The following is a 22422-nucleotide window of genomic DNA, read 5'->3' on the forward strand; positions in this document are numbered from 1 at the left end:
TAACAAAATAAAGTAACAAATCCGGAAAAGTATGTAGCCTTATTGTATGACAGATGATTGACGTGCATCAGTCAATTCACCCAAACACCCGACAAAGTATTTCATAAGTTGCTAATGTCATTTCATTTGCAGAAAAAACTCTTAGGCTTACAACGTTACAAAATCTTTAATCAAGGAAGGTTCCTTTTATTGGGGGCGGGGGGGGGGGATGCAAAGCGATTTGGAGAATTGTGCGTACCTCTGAAAAAATCCTGCCTACGCCCCTTGAAACTACTTCGGTTGTGGATCGTTTGGATCAATAATACATTTTTGGATTAAAAATAGGGATTCACAGTCTGCACCCTTAATTGACAGGGTTGTAATCTCTGTCTTTCTTCGGGGACAAACCAAACTGTTCATAGCTGTAGCATATAGGAGGATATAGAGCATGGATTAGCATATATGTCATAATGGCGGACAGCCACGTTTTTTAATCACTCCTCCACTGACGCTTAAATTTGCCGATTATGGCGTCTAATGTAACCTTAGAGCAGGTAAAAAAAAACTTCTGAAACAGGAGCTAACTCCTGTCGAAGCAAAATTGGAGGAACTGTAAAAAAGACACAAAAGTTCTTCCTTTTCGGGTGGGTGGAGATGGGTAGGTTTGTGTGCTCTTTGTTTTTGTTTTCTGTTATTCAGTCACGCAAATATTTATTAATTTAATGTATTAATTGATTTATCTATTCCTTTTTCTTCTTTTTCACTTGCTTACATCGACTTTAACTGGATGGGTAGCTAACGAGAAAACCTAACAGTTTATTTACCTTGCCAGGTCGCACATTTTATTTTTCATATATTTTAACGTCAACTTCAACTTCTTTATTATAAAGTTACAACGTAGCACGAATTTCAGTTATGTAAAGAAGTAAAAAAAAAATGAAATATCACCATGCGCTAAATAAAGAATTGTTATTGTTGTTGTAGTAATTTCAAAGGATAGTGTGAGGTCTTCATGTTTATGGTGAACCAAGAGCCATAATGGGACCATTATGGCTCTTGGGTGAACCTAACGATAAAGACTGGGGTCTAACCTCGTTCCCAGGGTACATCGGAACGAGGTTGTCAAGGAAAGTGGAAAGTTCCGCATACCACCAGGAAGAAGTCGTAGGGAGGGTTTTCTGAAAGGAGTAGCTTATTCTCACTATGCACTTATATGGCGGATAGGCTTCTTTCCTGGTTCCAGCAGAGAAAGATCAGTTATTTAAACAATGAGCTCCTTAAGGCGGCAAAAATTGGATATGCTGCGCTCCTTGTAAAAGTTCTTCAGAGGCTCTTTCGAGCAGAAGGAATTTCTGTTTTGCCTTCAGGCGAGCAGCATGTTCAAGCTCATTCTACGGATTCTCCTATACCCGTCTCGTGTGATGATAACTGTTCGTTACCTGTAAGGATTAAGAAGTTACTAGTCACACCGTTATTAGTCGCTGTTCAAAACGGACATATCGATTGTGTACGATTGCTCCTGAAGTATGGAGCAGATATTGAAGGTCGAGGAGATATTGAAGTTGGTACTAAAGGATATCCAAATCATGATTTATACGAAGGTTACACACCTTTATTTGTTGCTGCTGCTAGTGGAAATATTGGTATTTTGAGGTGCTTGCTTGAAAATGGGGCTGATATTAATGCAGTGACTGCAATAAATGTCAAGGGTTACACACCTCTAATGATTTCTGCTCGTTATGAACAATTTGGTGCAGTAACATTTCTCATTGATCAAGGTGCAGATGTGAATCTTCAAGACGAATATGGTTATACAGCCCTTCATCATGTTGCTAAGTCCAGAAGTACTTATAATATTAATGCCTTAAATTTGTTAATTGATCATGGAGCTGACTTAGATGCACGCACAAAATTTCTGAAGGAGACTGCTTTGATGCTAGCTTGTGCATGTAACAATGTCAATGCAGTAAAGTGTCTTCTTGAAAATGGTGTTAATGTAGAACTTCAAGACAAAAATGGTAAAACTTGCCTTGATTTTGCTCTGAGGTATAAAGGTAATCCAAATGAGACTTTGAGTTTCCTGCTTAAAAGTGGAGTCGATGTTTCAAATGCAAGAAGAAATAATGATCAGACCCTTCTGATGCAAGCTATCTGTCACCATGAGAAAAACATCAGAGAAATTCAATTGCTCATCGAGCACGGAGCTAATGTAGATTTTCAAGATCAAAATGGCAACACAGCTCTTCACTATGTTGTTCTTCACTGCAGTGGCCACTGTTCTAGACACCGGTATACTTTTAGGAACTGTGCTCAAAAATTTGTAAGTGCACTTTGGAATGCTGGAGCATCCCATTTGTCTAACAATAAAGGACTCACACCACTTCTTCTAGCCAGTAATAATGGCAATGTGGCTGTGGTAGAATGCATAATCAAGCAAACTGAAATAACTAAGGAGCAAAGAATTGATGCACTAGAACTACTTGGAGCAACTTGTGTTCTATCTAACCCTGATGATAGGAATGGATGGTGGTACATCCAACATGGCATGAGTGAAAGGTTTCGTGATCCTTTACATCCTTTGTTAAAGCAACAAATGAAACCTATTGAAGCCTATCAGAACAGGAAAGAGAGTCAAAATACTACTGATCTTCTAGGTATAAGGGGTAACTGGAAGGATACCATTATGGAAGGTCTTATCATTAGAGAGAGAATTCTTGGAGTAAACAATGCATTACTGGTTCCACATATTAGTTCTGTTGCTTCTTCCTTCGGCCGCAAGTTTTCAGTATTCGCATTCTTTGCATTGAAAATGCATGCAATCAAAATAGCCCATCACTGTAATCAAACAGCATTAAACGATTTACAAGACGTAATTAAAGTTGTTAAGGAATTTTTGGACAAATGGACTGATCGTGCAAAAGATGATGATTTTGTTGAAAGATTTGATGAAGTAATTCTTGCTTATGCACATGAGATACAAATAGCCATGAAGAAGAAAAACTTGCATCCTGTCTTGTTCTTATGGGAGCTTATTTTGATGATCAGAAAGTTTAACTGTGGGGAAAATGGTAAACTGCCAAGTGCATCTCTGTTTTTGAAAACTCTTTGTAACGTTAATCCTGGAGATCGTGAAGGAAATACACTCCTGCACCAGTTTGTGAGATATAATATTAATTGTCATTACCATCGTAATAAATCATGTTCCCACATTGGTGAAGTGGAATTTCTTTTACATTCAGGATTCAATGTTAATGCCATCAACAACAGAGGAGATACTCCACTACACTTAGCTGTGTATTTCAAATCCTGGAGGAATGATGCATTAAACCAGCTTGAAATCGACATGTTAAAGCTTTTGATTGATAAAGGTGCTCATCATGATTTTGTCAACAATGATGGTAAGACCCCCATGGACATGGCTAATAATGATGAAGCTCGCATGATTCTTACTGAACAGAGAAGAAAGCTAGAGTTACAGTGTATTGCTGCCAAAGCTGTCAAAAAGCTTGGAATCCCTTATATGGGGGTAGTACCCAAAACACTAGAGGAGTACATCAGTATGCATTAACCCTTTAAGTGCCAATAGTGACCAACAGCAATTTTCTCCAAATAATATCCATACATTGTCAAGAGATAAGGATGTGATATAAAATGATCACCAAAGAGAAAATGCCTTGATCTTTTATTAAATTCTCTCAACTAATATTATTCTTAAAGGAAATGTATGGAGATCAGTTTGGAGAATTTGTACATTATGTATGTGGATATTGGGGCTTAAAGGATTAACCAGAAAATTTGCACAGTCTTATTCATATTTATGTTGAGGCCCTGTTAGGGTATTCTGACAAGTGACATGGCCTTGAAAAAGTGACATAGGACAGCGACAGACAAAAGTGCAAATACAAAAGCAAAATACCGACAGCGACATGGCTCCCTCCTGGTCATTACACAAAACAACAGGGTTTGAAACTCAGACTAGGGACATACGTAAGCCCCCTAAGAAGGCCTCATATGTTGTTGTTGTTATGTACATGATAAGGTAAGGTAACGCCTTTATTTAAAGAGGGTAAACACGTGACAGTTACAGCGTGCAAAGAAAGTCGTGTCTGATATCCCGGGGCTGGTAAATTTTGCTATCGCGCCAGTGATTTTTGTTCTTAACTTGCGCAATAGGCAAGTGCTGTTTTTTGGGGAAATTCAAATAACAGAGGGATTGTAATCAATCCTGCTAATCGAAAAGGGTGTTGGGGCTAGTTGAAATTACTTGTGGGCTAGTAAATGCTAGCTACAGCTTGCCCAAATGGCAGACTGTAAAACTGACTTTCTTTGCACCTTGCAGTTATGATAAAACTGACGAACTTGTGGCCCTCTATAAAACATAAAATCGAATATTAAAATAATAATATTTTACACTGTCATCATAAAAAGATAAAAATTAACATTAATAGACAATTAAAAATAAGCAAAAAGTGGTATTTAAATACTATCTATTTATAACCAGTCAGTATTGGTTTTTTGCTGTTTCTAGCTGTGCCTACTGTAGATAATAAGTTATAAAGTAAGTTAACAAAAGAATAAATTAAGTAATAAGACATTTGGTGAACTCTTGAAGGACTGCTGTACATTATTTAAAATTCACCCATACTTTGGGACTGTCTCTAAGTTGACTATCAGATTTGAAAGTTTGTCTCTGTTGCTAATTTTACTTTGACTCCTAATGCTTGGTAGACGTTTTTGTATTATTATATGAAGGTGTGATAATTGTATTTCTTATGCAACATTAATTTGTGTTCACAATTCATACGTATGAACTGTCGACCTCCCTTCAAGAAAGGACTGTTATTATACAACCTATATAAAAGACAATGTGCATGTTCAAAAGTAAATTCTGAGCAATTTAAATAATGTTTAAACTTAGAAATCTAGTTTAATGATTAGACTTTCTAAAAGTCAAAAAGTCCTCTACCTGATTTGATATGGCACTCAGGTCGAAGGTCGACCTCTCATGACTTTATTGCTTGCTCAGTTGCTTTGCAGCATAAAAAGCTCCCTCTGCTTGCTTATAAACCCCTTGAGGTTGTCATGACTTGTAGCAAGTCTTTTCAATGATTAGTTTATAATGATAATATTTTTATTTTACCATGTATTTAAACATACTAGGTATCTTATGGGAAAATATTATTATTATTATCATTATTTTTATTATTATTATTATAAAATTATAAGAAAAGGGAAGAATAAAAATAGGCAAAACTCTCACACTTCTGAACTGTTGTGACAAGGCCACAAAGTGCCTTCACATGGGTTGATCAATGATTACTGTATTTCTCTCTTGAGCAAGCATCACAGCCTCCTGGGGTCCCAGCTCATTGGTCTTTTCAGTGCATTTTCTCTCCCTTGTCATGTTTTACCTGGTGCTTTCCAGGAGAATATTTGCTGGGGAGGAGGGCATAATGACACCTTCATGATTTTCCAGTCCTTTGCAATAATAAATTATAATATTAAGTTTACAGTCAAACTGGGAAAACCGTGAACACCAGAAATATTTCTGGAATGTTATTGTGTTGCAAGAAAAAAGCCAATCGGGCATGAAAAACAAAGCAAGAACGTAAATTAATTTGTGGTTTTGTGGCTAGTTTGTGTGTCCTGATCTTTACTGTGATTGGTTGTAATGTCACAGAATCATTCCTGAAATATTTCAAGTGTTCACAGTTTTGCCGGCTTGACTGTAAGTTAATTTAGTGAATTTTATTGTCTAGTACTAAACCCAAGGGTACTGGACAAAATTTTATACCGGGAGGGCTCTCTCCTAAGGTCCAACCCCTTGACCTTTTATATACCATTTAAAAGGTATTCCTTTCGTATACCTTTTCAAGGCTGCAAATAACAGTCGGTCATCGGACAATTGTCCGGTAAATTTGACGTTTTGACTGGTGAAATATTAGTCTGGTCTGTCACTCTGACCGGGCACTTTTGATACAAATTAAACTTTTAATTATCATACTTTAAAGACACTTGTGGCAAAACATTGTTCTGTTATTTGGCTAACACACACATTGACAATCAAAAAATAATAATCTGCTGTCGAAAAATAAATCAGAATTAAATTTTTGTACAATTTTTGTTTTCAAGTGCGAAGTCAGTGAAGACTGATCAGTGAACTGATACAACTGTTACAGCTCCTGTCTGTGATTAATATTGTGCAATTAAAGCAGTGAAATAGGTTGTTTTGTTATATTCTTAATTTTGCTCTTTCACTTGGAATTTTTTTGTCCGACCAGACTGTTTCCTTGTCAGCTCAGGTCTGATCTCTGACCTGACAAATGACCTGCTTATTAAAAAAAATTATTTGCAGCCTTGCTTTTGTTAAAAGATGGTACCCCTTTAATGTACTTGTTTACAACGTACTGCATCCCTTTCAACTGCTGTGAATTGCACCATCTTTCAATCACTAAACCAGAAAGTTTTCTTTTTTTTTACAGTCACTTCAACCTGTGAAACCTTACCTTTCAAATACCTGGAACCTGGAAAAGGTACCCATTTCGGGTAAAGCCTCCCCCCAGTATAGACCCGTTTAGGGAGTACAGTCCTAGAGTATTAACCTAAAAAACTTAGTAATTCATAGATGTAGTAATTTCTCTGGTCACCTTGACAGACAGCAGCAAAGTAACACCCTGAAAACTTCATTTGTTGGTTAGTTTTCACTCTGTGTATTATAGCTAAACCATTGAGGATAAATATTAGAAAGGGAGGGAGCAGGATTGGGGCGAGTAGAAAGGGCCTCCTCCTTCTTTAACTTTTGTATATTTCTCCCCACGGTCTCCCCCTTTTAGGCGTTCCATGCTGGCTATGCCAAAAAGACAGTTTGAGTCTTGAAAAGTATCTATATTTTCTGCCGAAGCAAGAAAACTTTTGTGCACTGCTCTCTCTCAACCCACCTCATTAATTTTTTCCCTGTATAGCTGTCATTTTTGGGCACTTGGAGCCTGGGAACAGGAAATTGAAAGAACATAGGGAGTGATGGGATGGAGGAAGAGAACATGTGAGGTTGAGTCCTGCATGCTACTGTTAGTGAAGCTGTTGGTGAACTGTTGGTCAACAGCCTGGCAGAGCTGTTCTTTACTTTTACCTATCAGCCCCTGTTGTTCAAAAGTTGGATAGCGCTATCCGCCGGATAAATCGCTATCCAGAGGCTAAATAAATTACAAAAACTAAGTGCACTATCCTTTGGATAGTAATTTATCCAGTGGATAGCAGTATCCCTAGGCTAATAGGGATGTGCTGCGGGATGGGGTCGCATTTTCACGACTGGAGTGACTATACTGGGGTCGCATTTTCAATTGAGTTATTAGAATGGGGTTACAAATTTTCAGATTTTGGGGGTGAGTACTGAGATTCAAAATGGGAAGATTCTCGGTTAAAAAATCAGAAAGTTGTTGTCTATTAAATTTAACAATAATCTCGCATTGACCGCATTACATTCCGCCGCTTGAAACCACGTTGATAAGGTAGATGTATAAATAGAAAGTGACTAAGTTGGGATCGCGAAAATTACATTTTCCAAAAAGTGATTAAGATGGGGTCTATAGTTGGCCAAAAAATAGAAGATGGGGTAGGGGTTCTGAGAGGCCAGCGGCACATACCCAGCAAACATTAACCCAAGTACGCACCCCCGCCCCCACTTTCCGGGAGCACTATCCACTTTTTGAACAACTAGGGACAGGTGTGTTTCTATCACTAAAAAAAATAGCCGGTGATGTTGAGGTTGGGATGTCGGTGGGGGGGGGGGGGGTACTCAACCAAATTTTATACGGGGAGGCTCCGCCCCAAGGTCCAAGCCCTTACCTTTTTATAGACCATTGTTCACAAAAAAGGTACCTCTTTCGTATAGCTTTGACAAATGTTACCCCTTTCACAAACCTTGTTTAGATCTTTGCATCACTTTTAACTGCTGTACATGCACTTTAATTTAAATAGGAATCAATCACAAAAAGAGAACGTTTCTCGACTTTATAACGGCATAAAATTCATCTGTTAGCCCTTTGGGCCCTTTCACAGGCCCAAACGACAGATTTCCTTACTCTTTCGTATACTTCAGCGAGTAAAATCCCTACCCTTTCATAGACCCGAAGACTGAAGAAAGGTACCCTTTTCGGGCGGAGTCTTCCCGTACGAGCCGTTATAGGGAGGGGGTTGAGATGCAAGACAGCCTTTATTAATAATATTAATGAAGAATCCATACAAAAAATTTACTAAATAAGATGGCAATTAAATGAATTAGTCCAATCATGTATTTTGAACTGGAATCTTCCCTGGCTGGTTTTATAATGTCATCATAGGAGCGTAAGAAATTATCTAAGCCCGCGTCTTCCTTTCTGTTCTGAAGATTTTCTCTAATTTTATTTCAAATGATGGGTGTCCTGTGATGGCACGACACACGATGGAGGTGGAGACTGGGAGCTAACTATCGAGGTAACCTCGTCCCCAGGGTTCCAAGGTCTTCTCAAGTTCCGCATACCAAATCAGAGTGGTGATGGAGTATGGGGCGCCAAATGTATTTTTATTATTTAGAGTGGTTATTTGTATATAACCAAAACAATGTTGGTTATTTACAAATAACCACATTACAGTTTTATTATTTCTAAATAACCAAAATATAAAATTGGTTATTTACAAATAACCAAAACTGAAATTTGGTTATTTAGCAAATAAACAAAAATTAAAAAGTGGTTATTTCTAAATAACCAAATGCGAGGTTGGTTATTTATTAAATAACCAAAATGCGAGATTGGTTATTTAATAAATAACCAAAATGCGAAATTGGTTATTTATTAAAACCAAAATGCGAAATTGGTTATTTATTAAATAACCGAAATGCGAAATTGGTTATTTATTAAATAACCAAATTGCGAGATTGGTTATTTATTATATAACCAAAATGCGAAATTGGTTATTTATTAAATAACCAAATTGCGTAATTGGTTATTTATTAAATAACCAAATGCGAAATTGGTTATTTATTAAATAACCAAAATGCAGGCAGAATGGAAAATTGGTTATTTATAAACAAACTGGACAGTTGGTTATTTAGTAAATAAAACATGGATAATTAAAAATCCAAAACTGTGCAAAAATGGTTATTTAATATAGAAATGGTTATTTACCTAATTTGGTCTTAGCAAGTGGCCACGTGGTCCATTTTCCCGCTCATTTCCCATAACGACTTGCAGACTTCTATTTCCAACATGGCTTCTTCCACTTCCTTCACTTTCCTCTTTCATTTACCTTCTTCCACCCTCATTTTCCTTCATTTACTTTTATTTTCCTCCGTACACCTTCATTCGCTTTCATTAATCTTCATTCACCTTTATTTATTTTAATTCACCTTCATTCTAATTCATTTACCTTCATTCACACTCGTCCCTCGTCATTAATATTCATCTACCTACAAAGGCCTTCAATAACCTTTGCCTTCTATCACCTTCATCTACCGTCATCTTCCTCCATTAGCCTTCTTTTACCCCAATTAGCCTATATCCACGGTCACCTACATTCATTAGCCTTCTTTTACCTTCGTATGCCTACATCTACCACCATTAGTCTTCATTTACCGTCATCTACTTCAGTTAGTTTTCATGATAGTCCAGAGATTATCCAACGAATTGTCGTGCCGTCACATTATTCATTTCTGACTAATTTGTTCCCTTGTCCTTTAATCTTCAGACATTACACATATACAAAAATAATTTTGCATTTCCGTGAAACGTATCGTATTTTACATTGTTTTGTTATACAACAGGGTCTTAACGAGGTATATATTTTCCCGACTGATCTCACATTTTGGCCATAAAATTCAATTCTGTACTTGCCAAAAACTGAATGAAATACCAAATAAAGTGTCTCTCTTTTCGATTTCTTTTACAATTTTCTCGGTCATATCACTTGCCGACTGGAGAATTAAGATTGGCTCCCGTCTGTTCTTTCGAGTTATCATAATGATGTATCTTCTAATAAACCTTTCGCACGCAAGTAGGGAGGAAAGTTGTAGTGTCGAAGGCGACCCAACCTAGTGGGATATGGGGGCATGTTCTCCCGGAAAATTTTTATATTTAGGGTCTCAGAATTCCTATTCCAGCGTTTTCCTCGGGACATTGTCAGTAAATTGATACGCAGGAAAATGTTACTTTCCTGCTCCTGAGATCTCTTTGGGCAAAGATTGGCTTGACCAGTGATCAAAAGTACCCACAGAATTCCACAATATCAGGATGATTAGAGAATCCTGTCGCAATAGGCTTCGCGTTACGGGTGAGCCATCTTGGATGATCGCCAAAACTACTCAGGAACTATTTTTCTCGCTTCCTCCCAAACCGCCTCCTGCCCCCTGGTTAGTTTTGACACTCATCCAAGATGGCAGCCTGTAACACAAAGTACTCGATCTCGACGATCTTCCGGAAAAATAGGGACTGTGAACAGTCTGTAGTGGCATGTATCAGATTTGGATCGGTCAGTAGCTAACTTCAAAGCAGCTCAGAGCCATTTCTGCATTTAACCGCGCTATGTTTTTGGAAGAAGCCATGTTGGAAATAGAAGTCTGCAAGTCGTTATGGGAAATGAGCGGGAAAATGGGCCACGTGGCCACTTGCTAAGACCAAATAAGGTAAATAACCATTTCTCTATTAAATAACCACTTTTGCACATTTTTGGATTTTTAATCGTCCATGTTTTATTTACTAAATAACCAACTGTCCAGTTTGTTTATAAATAACCAATTTTCCATTCTGCCTGCATTTTGGTTATTTAATAAATAACCAATTTCGCATTTGGTTATTTATTAAATAACCAATTTCGCATTTTGGTTATTTAATAAATAACCAATTTCGCATTTTGGTTATTTAACAAATAACCAATTTCGCATTTTGGTTATTTAATAAATAACAAAATTCGCATTTTGGTTATTTAACAAATAACCAATTTCGCATTTTGGTTATTTAATAAATAACCAATTTCGCATTTTGGTTATTTAATAAATAACCAATTTCGCATTTGGTTATTTAATAAATAACCAATCTCGCATTTTGGTTATTTAATAAATAACCAATATCGCATTTTGGTTATTTAATAAATAACCAACCTCGCATTTGGTTATTTAGGAATAACCACTTTTTAATTTTTGGTTATTTGCTAAATAACCAAATTTCAGTTTTGGTTATTAGTAAATAACCAATTTTATATTTTGGTTATTTAGAAATAATATAACTGTAATGTGGTTATTTGTAAATAACCAACATTGTTTTGGTTATATACAAATAACCACTCTAAATAATAAAAATACATTTGGCGCCCCATAATGGAGCGACTAAAAGTTCTTCTGAAAACAGAAGCTTATTGACACTATGGCACATAAGCTTCTTTCTTGGTTCCGGCGGAAAATAACTGGTGATCCCGGTGGTGATCCAAAACAAAAGGTCTTTGAAGCTGCACAATCTGGAGATGCCGTCCTTCTTGATAAGGTTCTTCAGAAGTTGAATTGTTCAGAAAGGATTTCTGTATTGAGTAAGCAGTTCATTAATGATGACTTTTCGTTACCTGAAAGAGAAGGGTTGCAAGTCACACCGCTAATAGTTGCTGTTGAAAATGGAAATCTCGATTGTGTCAAGGTGTTACTCAAGTACAAAGCAGACATTGAAGGTCGAGGAGATATTAAATATAAGCATTTTACAAATAAATTTCGTCATCTTTCATTCAGTGGTTGTCAACCTCTATTTGTTGCTGCTGTTTATGGAAACATTGAGATTTTGAGGTGCTTGCTTGAGAATGGAGCTGATATCAATGCAGTATTACACTTCGATCAGAATTATTACACACCGCTGATGATGGCCATTAATTATAATCACAGTGATGCAGTAATCTTTCTTATTGATCAAGGTGCAGATGTGAATTTACAAACCAAAACTGGTGCTACAGCTCTTCACCATGCTGTGTGGACATTTGAAACTTCTCTTGAGATTGTGAGTTCCCTGATTAAAAATGGAGCTGATGTTAATGCAAGAGGGGGTATAAATAAATGGACACCCTTGATGATGGCCACCGAGAGGAGTTACTGCAGAATGGTAACTTTCCTTATTGAGCATGGCGCTTATATAGATCTTCAAGATTCAAATGGACACACAGCCCTTCACTATGCTATGGTTAAAGATGAAAAGTGTTTGCTTGGGTTTAAACACGTAGCCTGTTCCAAGCGTTCAGATAGTGTAGAGTGGCTTTTTACTTCGCACCGCTCCCCACTATCTGAACGCCTGGAACAGGCTATTAAACACGAGGAGGTTTCTAAACTTTTAGCTGCTGGAACATCCCATTTGTGTGACAATTGGGGATTGACACCTCTTCTGCTAGCTAGTGATAACTGCAATGTTTTAATGGTAGAGCATTTAATAAAGCAACGGGAAATAGCAAAAGAGCAAAAAATAGATGCGCTAGAGCTTCTTGGAGCTTCACTTGCTTTAAAGCCGCACAAGGAGTTTCCATTTTATGATGTGAAGGAAGGTTTCAAGTACATCAAACGTGGCATGAGAGAAAGGTTTGCTGATCCTTCCCATCCATTGTTGAAACAGCAAATGGAACCTGTTGAAGCTTATCAGAATAGAAAGGAGAGTCAGACCCTTGAGGAACTTGCTGAGATAAAGCATAACAGGGATGCTATCATCATGGAAAGCCTGATTATTAGAGAAAGAATCCTTGGAACAAACAGTCCAGTATTACTTCCACAAATGATAGATGTTGCTTTTTACTTTGTGGGAAGAAATCTTCATCATTTTTTGTTGTTGCTCAAAAATGTAATCAAAATAGCCCTGAATTGCAATCTAAAAATGTTACCTTTCTTACAATCAGTGATCGTGGATCTACCGTGCATATGGTCTGATGATCTTGTAAAAGATGATATTTTTGTGAAAACATTTGACCAAATAGTTATTGCTTATGAACATGAGATTCATAGAAAGATGATGGAAAAAGAAAAGGATCCTAAGTGCAAGGTAGACATTTTCTACCTAAGGGACCTTGTTTGGATGATCAGTAAGTTAAACTGCAGCAAAGTTGGCAAACTGTCATGTGTGTCACCATTTTTGAAAACTCTTTGTAAGTTAAATCCTTGTGATTTTTCTGGGAGAAGTTTGTTGCACCTGTTTGCCGTAAGTCACTGCACTGATCACTGCAATGTTTCCTACACTGATGCAACAAAGCTTCTTTTAAATGCAGGATTCGATGTAAACAGTACTGACAATTATGGAAATACTGCACTTCACAAAATTGCGTGTACACCTCCTGGCCGTTACTCAAATAGGATTCATATTCGTATTACTGACATGTTGCAGGTTTTGATTGATGAAGGTGCTCATCATGATTTTGTCAACAATAATGGTAGAACGCCCATGGACAAGGCTAGAACTGTTGAAGCTCGCATTATTCTTACTGAACAGAAACGAAAACTAGAATTACAGTGTATTGCAGCCAAAGCTGTCAAAAAGCTTGGAATCCCTTATCAGGGGGTAGTACCCAAAACACTGGAGAAATACATCAGTAAGCATTGAAAAGGAAATTTGCACAGTGTTACTCAATAACCTGACCATGCTATATCAATGCAAGTCATGGCATGTCCAAATTTATGGCATCTCGGATCTCCATCTCCTACATGTTTGTGATGTCGTCTCTTAAATTTATTTTCACTACCTGTAAGTATTTTGTAAAAGCTTGGGATATTCGAAAATCGGGAAAACGCTCAGCTGCGGCAAATTAACAATAGAAAACTGTCAAGTAAATTGGGTGCCATTCCGTACGTGCTGATTTGGCTGGCTGTCCACTATTTTTTCCTTAGGGTACCAGGCTTTTAATTTTGCCAAAAACTGGATGCCCGCTAAACTTTCTGGTCACCTTGTTCTAGTCGTCTCAGATGACCAGGCGACTGCTGATTTTGAGCACTGTATATAAATCAGATTATGTTCTTGTTGTACATGTTTTATAGAAAATGTTATTTACAACCAACCAGTATTGGCTTTATGCTGTTTATAGGTTTGCCTATAATGAGTTTTAAAACAATTAAGTTAAAATAAGAATAAGTTATAAGATGTTTGATGAGCTCTTAAAGGAGCTGTGTCATGCAAAATTCATCCATAATTCAAGTGGCCACTTCATTTGGTTACCTACATTGGAACCCCACTCTACTGCATGCACCTGCTTAATACAGACACCCGTGTATAACAGGCTTTTTCGTTTGTCTTGACAAGAAGGTCATACTTATATTTTCTCTAAAACTGACTTTGAATTAACGATTAATGAATGAGGCTGAGTATCTTATGAAGAATTGTGGAGATCAAGGAGGGTGTGGCCGAGGCGGATAACACCCTCCGAGAACTCCATAATTCTTCATATGATACGAAAGCCGAATTTAATAATTGTTTTATTATTCATTCAAAATAATTCCTATTTTAAACACATGGCTAAAACATGCTTACCTCCATCAATCCATCGATGTTAAATTCATCCTTGATAGTGCACGTTTAGTGTTGTTCAGCTCCGCAAATATTCTCCAAATAGCAGATGTCGCCCTTCAATTTTTTTTCTTGCTGTTCTTGCCATGTTTTTAGCTATTTTTTCACCTAGTTCTAAGTCTCGAAACGATCGAGTGAAATGTCCATCATTTTTCAAGTTCACAACCAAAACAACTCAACTTCGTCTCCAGGTCTTCAAATTTAAAATTCTTCCAAATTTGGTCATCAGTAACTGGTTATGGTGAATTAAACGTGTGCTTTAATTTTAGCCAATCAGAATCGGGGAAATAGTTTGAATGAATAATAATATGGAATAATGAACAATTTGGACATAGGTTAATAAGACAATACCATGGACACTTTTCTGTATCACGAGTGACATACAAACTCTGACTCGTACATTGTCGTCAACCCCGCTTTATGCACAGACTTCCTTTCTGCAGCATGCACTGTCTTTAACTGAATATTTTACCACTGAAAACCTGACAGAAATGGCAGGTGTAAGCTATCAAAAGTACTAGCTGTCCTGTTTTTGCCTGGCTGAGTCGCCGGATAATACAGGCACTTATATATGGCTAGACAGTTGTCTGTTGTCCCTTTGGTGTCTGTATTAACCTGCAGACCTGCCAACCCCTGATAAAGGAAAATCTGGAGACCCATGAAAAAAAATCTGGAGATTCTATAAAAAATAGTGAGATTCTGTTTCTTTTCCCGATCAAGATTAAACAAGCCCCTTTTCCATCGAGGAAAGTCATTAACAGTTTATTTAAATGTTTTATTTGCGTTCCCTGGGACCACTGGGAAACTCAACATGGGAGACGCCTGGGAATTAGACCTCGTTCCCAGGGCCTACTCCCCTTTCAAAATGGCGGACAGACGCGAAGAAAAACGATTAAGTTTATTGAACACAAGCGAAAATCACAGCTGGCTACAAAAAAGTAAGAACAGTGTTCTTCTTTATTAGTTTTTCACTTTATGGCACAAGCGTTCTTCGTTAATTTCCCATTTTTATTTTGATTCAACAAGTTAAATCATTTCAGAATGATTTTTCCCAAAACCCGTGAGATTGAGGAGCCTTGTCGTGAGACCGTGAGAAATGACAAAAAATCGTGAGACTCACGGCAGAACCGTGAGAGTTGGCAGGTCTGTAACCTGGTTCCACCGTAACAGTTTTTTACAGTTTGTAGACCTCTGTTCAGTTTTGCGTAATTAGTTTTACTTTGACTCAATACATGTCAATCTTTCAAAACAGAAGTTTAAACTTTATTAAGTTATGCCCCATTCACACTAACTAAACATGTTGAAGCCTTTGACAACTGCTTTAGTTGTTTTTCTTCCATCATGGAACAATGTGTATTTTCCTTAGCTTCCTGGACCGCCACTCAGCTCAGCCTTTAGTTTAAAGGAGCTGTGTCACGAAATTCAGCCAATTAATAATTAGAAAATTACAAAATGCCTGTTAAATTAAGAGAAACATAAAAACTACCACGTAAAACTTTAAAGGAAGGTTAAAATAACATAACAGAAACAACAGATGCCACGGATGGGCAAAACTGAAGAAGACTGAAAAAGATTGAAATTAGGGTTTTTGAAAACTGTTCAGCCTAACAGTTTTTCAAAGTTGATCCCTGCTGCTTGCAACTTCAAAAATAATGCTCAGGAGACATAATTTTTATTTGTTTGTCTTGGATCTCTGATTTTGTCATTTACATGTAATTTCTTTGCTTACTTTAATTAAGTTTCATTGATACTGCAGAGGGCGAGTAATTGGCAAAATTAAACAAAATGAGCCAGCCACAATTCCATGCAAAAGAAAGATGATAAAGTGGGTGACTCAAAACTGCTTATAAAGAAGAAAGGCAAAGAAAAAAAAAGAGAGTGAGAGAGAAAGATGGAAATAGATTTGCAAAAAAATCCAAATTTTGGCTTGCACACATGTGCAAAAAAACAAAACAAAAGCTGTTTTATTACAGCTGATTAGTTGGAAAAATTAATGCCCTTTTTGTTGGAACTCAGTTTTAGCCATTCTTATGCTATTTAGGAAAAAACCAGTTCAAAGAAGCCAAGAGGAATTGATGAAAAAATATGTTTTTCTAAATTATCGCAACTCACTGGCTTTTAGTGATTAAGGCTAATTAAACCGGGTCATTTTGTATGGGAAACAGACACAGAAAACTGCTGTGCTGCTGAGTATTCAAATAACATTCAATATCTGTTTGGTAATTTGCAATCAACCCAATTAGTCATTAAGCAGTTTTAGAAGGTAACTATTTTAAGCCATGTTTAATTTATTCTACTTAATTAAAGAGCTTTTAAACATGTTTAAGCTTTGGTGTGAGCGGGCTTTTAGTTTAATTTAATGATTTATTAATAATAGAAATATATTTTTTTTCTGTACCATTCTCAGCTCTAAGAATGTTAACATAGGGGGTTGCTCCTTGGAAGATTTGGAGAAAATTTCCCAAACTTGAGTGCAATATTAGGAATAATTACTATAATTACTACTAAGGTTGTTTGATGCTTTCAAATGATTACTGTCTATTGCTATCCCCAGGGGGGTTCTGAACGAAATTTTATACTGGAAGGCTTCATCCCAAGGTCCAATCCCTTACCCTTTTTAATATATTTACAATTTTGACATGAAAGGAACCCCTTTCATATATGCCTTTTGTTAGCAAATGGTACCCCTTCCACATACGTGTGTAGAACACTGCTGCAGCATCCCTCTTAACTGTTTTAATCACTGATCTAGAAAGTTTCCTGTCTTTTTCACAACCATTACCGTATTTACTTGAATAGACGCCGCAGCGTTTATTTCATTTTTCGCGATCCAGCTGCGGCGTTTATTCAAAAATCACTTTATTCAGTACTAAATATCGTACTACATATGGTAACTTTTTTACTAGGTAACAATAACAAATCTCTGCATTAACAGCAGAATTACGCGTTGCAAAAATTTTTGAAAGAGAACTTAACACAAGAGCGAAAAAGTACAGTCACTTTGAACTAAAAAATGTTCTAAAAGAAAATAAATTTCCATTGCTGGTTTAAACTTGAAATAGACTTTTCGTTAATAATTATTATAAATCATTATTTCCCCAAATAAATGCCACCGTAGATGCGGCATCTATTCGGGGGAGGCATCTATTAGAGTAAATACGGTATCTTCCATCTGTAAAACCCGGCCTTACCTTTCACATACCTGAAGCCTGAAAAGAGTACCCCTTTTCGGTGGAGCCTCCCCTTATACATGTAGGCTATTTTGGCAGTACCCCTCAGGGTACTAAACTACAAAACTTGATAATTTATGGTACTGGTCACCTTGACAGACAGCATCAAAGTAATATACCAGAGTTAGTTCAAGTAAATTTTGCTACCTTATAAACTTAAGACAAAACTCCCCAAATCCCCACCTATCCCAGAGTAGTTGCTTTCCAGAAACTACTTAGGTCACTAGCACAGTCCAGCCAAAACAAAACCAATCTGATTTTTTTATATTTTTGAGTGAAATTCCCGGTTTCCCTAGTCTAGACTAAAATCTTCAATCAGTTGATTAGTTTTCTGGAAAATGATACCAGTATTCTGGACCCAAGCTCTCTGGTTTATATACCCTAACCTCCCCCCCTCCCCCCCAGGTAGTGGAGTCCCTTTAGAGAGAGAGAAAACATTCCACTATATCACCACAGTGACTATGGCAAAACCAAGGAAAATAGCCAATGATGTTGAGGTTGGGATGCAATACAACAACAACAACAAGAAACCTTGTTCCTACTTCCTTTAGTATCTTTGGATATTATCAGACCCTGCCTAGGAAAAATCCTGGCACTCTCTGGATGAAAATGTCATGCCTATAAATTAAAAAAAGTTGGTAGGTATGACCATGTCACTCTTTTGATCCATCTATTAATTTCTTACCAACTATTTTCTCGATCAGTACTTTTGTCATATCATATGAACTGATATGAAATAAAATAAATTGAAATTCTAAAATGAGCCAGTGGAGGTGTATATAAGTGTACAGATCTGAAATCTTGGCCTGCGAATACAACTGTTTCTCCTTGCTCTTCTCCGCTAGGTATGTTTCGCCAGTAGGAACATCTGAGCCTCAGTGACGGAATTCCATACTGATGACATAAATCAATGTTTACATAATAAATCGCGTAGTTACGGGGTTCTAATATGTAAATTTGTTTCATTTTAGGGTCTGTTTACATGGAGGTGGGGGACCCCAGGTAAGTGAGGTAACCCGCTTTAACCCACCTGTCCATAATCTCTTATATGGTCACCCCATATATCATGTAAATGTAATCAAATAATGAGAGATTATATGGACAGGCGGGTTACCCCACCTAAGCAGGTTACCCCAGGGTGTGCTAAAACCTATGTCCGATTGTCCAGGACAGGTACAAATTTAGTTCGGACATGTAAACCTTTGACTTGACTTGTCCATGGGACAAGCACATATTTTTTAACTAGAAAAAATACGGAAACATCTGAAAATTGACGTAAAATTACAGTAGACTTAAAATAATCTTATAGTCATAAAATCAAACCTCATACTTGACAAAAATAAACTAGATAAATATTCAACTTTGCCATACTGGGGCCATTTCATTTGTTTTTATGAGCTCCACTTGACTTAGAAACCTGGCGAAACGTTTTGGATAAGAACTCTTGGGTTATGGACAACCAAATTTAAAAATAATAGTGCTTGTTCGAGGGACAAGTGGATAAGAAAATTTTTCTCTTACTCTGTACCTCACCTACCTGGGGTCCCCCACCTAATTAAGGGATGGGGGGTGGTGGATATAATTATTTGTCCCCCCCCCCCCGTCATCCTTGGTTAAAAATAAATATTTATTATATTACTCCTATATTTTACTGTCATATTAGTATTAAAATGAAAGCTCATGAGGTACAAACAAAAATTGTAAAGTATTGATACATAGATAAGATAAAGTGATAAATGTAAATCAACTCGCTCAGCTAAGATTATACAATCTTTCTAGCTATACACAGTCGACTCTCTCTTAACGGACGTCACCTCCATAAGACGTATACTCGGTAAAATGGACACCCAGGGTCGGTCGCTACATTTCTTTACTCTCTTTATTTGACTCTCTATAACACAGACATTAAGACGGACACTTTGGAGCCGGTTCCAGAGGTGTTTGTCTTAGAGAGAATTGGCTGTAATTACCTTATAAATTAAGCCTTTTAATGCATGCTAATGTATTTCTCTAATGTTTTGGGTACTACCCCCAAATAAGGAATTCCAAAGTTTTTTACAGCTTTGGCACTGATGCACTTTAACTCCAGTTTTCTTCTCTCTGAAAGAATCATGCGAGCTTCATCAGTTTCAGCCACGTCCATGGGTGTTTTACCATCATTGTTGACATAATCATGATGAGCACCTCCATTAAACAAAACCTCCAACATTTCAGTTAAAAGATGGATGTTCTCATCTCTGGGACATAAAGTGACAGCTAAGTGAAGTGGAGTCTCCCCTTTGGTGTTGATGGAATTTGCACTGAATCCTGCATTCAAAAGAAACTTCACTGCCTTAAGGTATAAATGTGAAGGACTGTCACAGTGAGATCTGACAACCTGATGTAACAATGTATTCATGTCACCATCTCGAGGATTTAATCTACAAATAGTTTTCAACAAAATTGCTGCATTGGAGGGTTCTTCCTCTTCACAACAGTTAAACTGGCCCATCATTTTAACAAGTCCGAGTAAAGAATCAAACAGGGACTGCTCTTGTTTCTCTGTCAATTTCCGTTGTAAAATCTCATGGTTGTGATCAATAAATGTTTGGTCAAGCAATTCAATAAATGCGTCATCTTTGGGAAGATCGCTCTCCAACCAGTTTTCCAATACACTGGTAATGTTACTTAAATCACACATAGCTGACTGACTGCAGTGCTGGGCTATTTTCATTGCATGTCTGTACAGCCTTGCAGAAGTAGGGAAATCATGCTGATCATCTTCATAGTAAGAAGCAATAAATCTAATTGGTTCAAGTAGATCTTCATTGTTCCTTCCCAGGATTCTCTCTCTAACAACTAGGCTTTCCATGATTACAGCATCTTCGTCATCTTCAACTTGAACAAGCTCTTCAAGAGTTTGACTCTCTTTCCTATTCTGATAGGCTTCAACAGGTTCCATTTGGCACTTCAACAAAGGATTGGAAGGATCAACAAACCGTTCTATCATGCCACGTTTGATGAATACGAATCCTTCCTCAACATCAACTCCATCCTCAAGAGCAAGAGATGCTCCAAGTAGCTCTAAAGCATCAATTCTTTGCTCTTTTGTCATCTCAGGTTGCTGGATTAAAGACTCTACCACTTCTGTAAGGCCTTGATCACTGGCTACAAGAAGGGGTGTTAATCCTTTACTGTTTTTACACAAACATGATGCTCCAGCAGTTGAGAGTGTCAAGAAAGTTTCAGTCTTGTCCACACGGCTTTCTTGATATGCAATATAGTGCAGAGCTGTATCACCATCTTCATCTTGAAGATCCACATTAGCTCCATGTTCAATTAGAAAAGAGACTACATGTTTGTGACAATTTTTAACTGCCATCATGAGAGGGGTGATCTTAAAATCTGTACATGCATTGATATTGGCCCCGTTTTCAATCAAACAACTCAAAATCTCAAGTGAGGCATGATCAGAATTGCAAGCAAAGTGAAGAGCTGTGTCACCATCTTTGTCTTGAAGATCCACAATATTAGCTTCATTCTGAAGAAGACAGTCCACTACATTCACATTATCATCTTGACAGGAAGGTACCAACCGACAGGGGCAGTAGTCATCTGAGGTGACATAAGCCTCATTGAAAATCAACCATTTAAAAGAAAATTTAACATAAAAACAACCAGCTACAGCATGGTGCAAAGCTGAATGACCATTATTGTCTTGCAGGTTTACATCAGCCCCTTTATCAATAAGGAAAGTTACAGCATCAAAAGAGTTGCGGTTGCTACATATAAAATGGCACAGTGATCTTCGAACATGAATCTTTTCAAGATCATGCTCATTTATAAAGTTGCCTATTGCTTCCTTATTAACAACCTGACAAGCCAACATCAAAGGAGTACGATTGTACCTGTTCCGTGCATTAACATCAGCCCCATAATAAATTAAGGACTTTAAGGCATTATAATTACCACAAGCAGCAGCGGTGTGCAGAGCTGTATAACCAGCTTTCTCTTGCAGGTTTACATCCGCCTCTTGTTCAAGAAGATGGTTTACTGCGTTGATGTGATACTTTTGAACAGCGAGCATCAGCGGGGTGAGACCAGTAGTACTTATGGCTGCATTGATATCAGCTCCATTTTCAAGCAAGAAACTCAAAATATCAAGATTTCCATAAGCAGCAGCAACACACAAAGGTGTACATAGTTGCCAATGAAAATATGATTTACCGCAGTTTAGAAAACATAACTCTCCTTGTCCTTCTATGTCTGCTTTGTACTTCAAAAGTACTTTCAAACAATCTAGATTTTCACTTTCCACAGCAGCTATTAGCGGTGTTATTTCAAGAGCTGACCAGAATAAGAAATGCTGCCGGCATTTATGAACTGCTAGCACCGAAATTCTCTCTGCACTGTTCAACTCTCCAAGAACTTCATTAAGTAACTCAGCATCTCCACATATTGCAGCTTCCAGGACCTCTGTTTTTGGATCATCGGGATATTTCCTTGTGCGTGGTGAGGAATGAGGAAGTTTGTTGTGTGCCATCCCTTGTAGAAATTAAGTATACTATAAGTATACTTCAAGTATACTTTATATGTACTTCTCAGAAAAAAAGTACATTTGAAGTATACCTCGTTTGTACTTCCAGAAAAAAGGTATAAATGAAGTATATTTGGCAAATGTACTTCATTTA

At 37.2% G+C, this 22422-nt stretch overlaps 3 protein-coding genes across 3 annotated transcripts; 2 read left to right on the forward strand and 1 right to left on the reverse strand.

The window, feature by feature from the left end:
• Positions 1–1119: 1119 nt before the first annotated feature.
• LOC140922691 (protein fem-1 homolog B-like) lies at positions 1120–5041 on the forward strand. Its single transcript, XM_073372687.1, has one exon. The coding sequence runs from the start codon at positions 1193–1195 to the stop codon at positions 3545–3547; it is 2355 nt and encodes a 784-aa protein (XP_073228788.1). The 5' UTR covers positions 1120–1192; the 3' UTR covers positions 3548–5041.
• A 6331-nt stretch (positions 5042–11372) lies between these two features.
• LOC140922508 (protein fem-1 homolog B-like) lies at positions 11373–13565 on the forward strand. The gene is made up of 2 exons (XM_073372486.1): positions 11373–12183; positions 12319–13565. The coding sequence occupies exons 1-2, from the start codon at positions 11373–11375 to the stop codon at positions 13563–13565; spliced, it is 2058 nt and encodes a 685-aa protein (XP_073228587.1).
• A 6040-nt stretch (positions 13566–19605) lies between these two features.
• On the reverse strand, positions 19606–21915 carry LOC140922509 (protein fem-1 homolog B-like). Its single transcript, XM_073372487.1, has one exon. It carries the CDS (start codon positions 21816–21818, stop codon positions 19740–19742), a length of 2079 nt encoding a protein of 692 aa, XP_073228588.1. The 5' UTR covers positions 21819–21915; the 3' UTR covers positions 19606–19739.
• Between the last annotated feature and the right edge of the window lie 507 nt (positions 21916–22422).

This window comes from Porites lutea, chromosome 13 (genome assembly GCF_958299795.1).
Source record: "Porites lutea chromosome 13, jaPorLute2.1, whole genome shotgun sequence".
Classification (NCBI taxonomy): Eukaryota; Metazoa; Cnidaria; class Anthozoa; order Scleractinia; family Poritidae; genus Porites; species Porites lutea.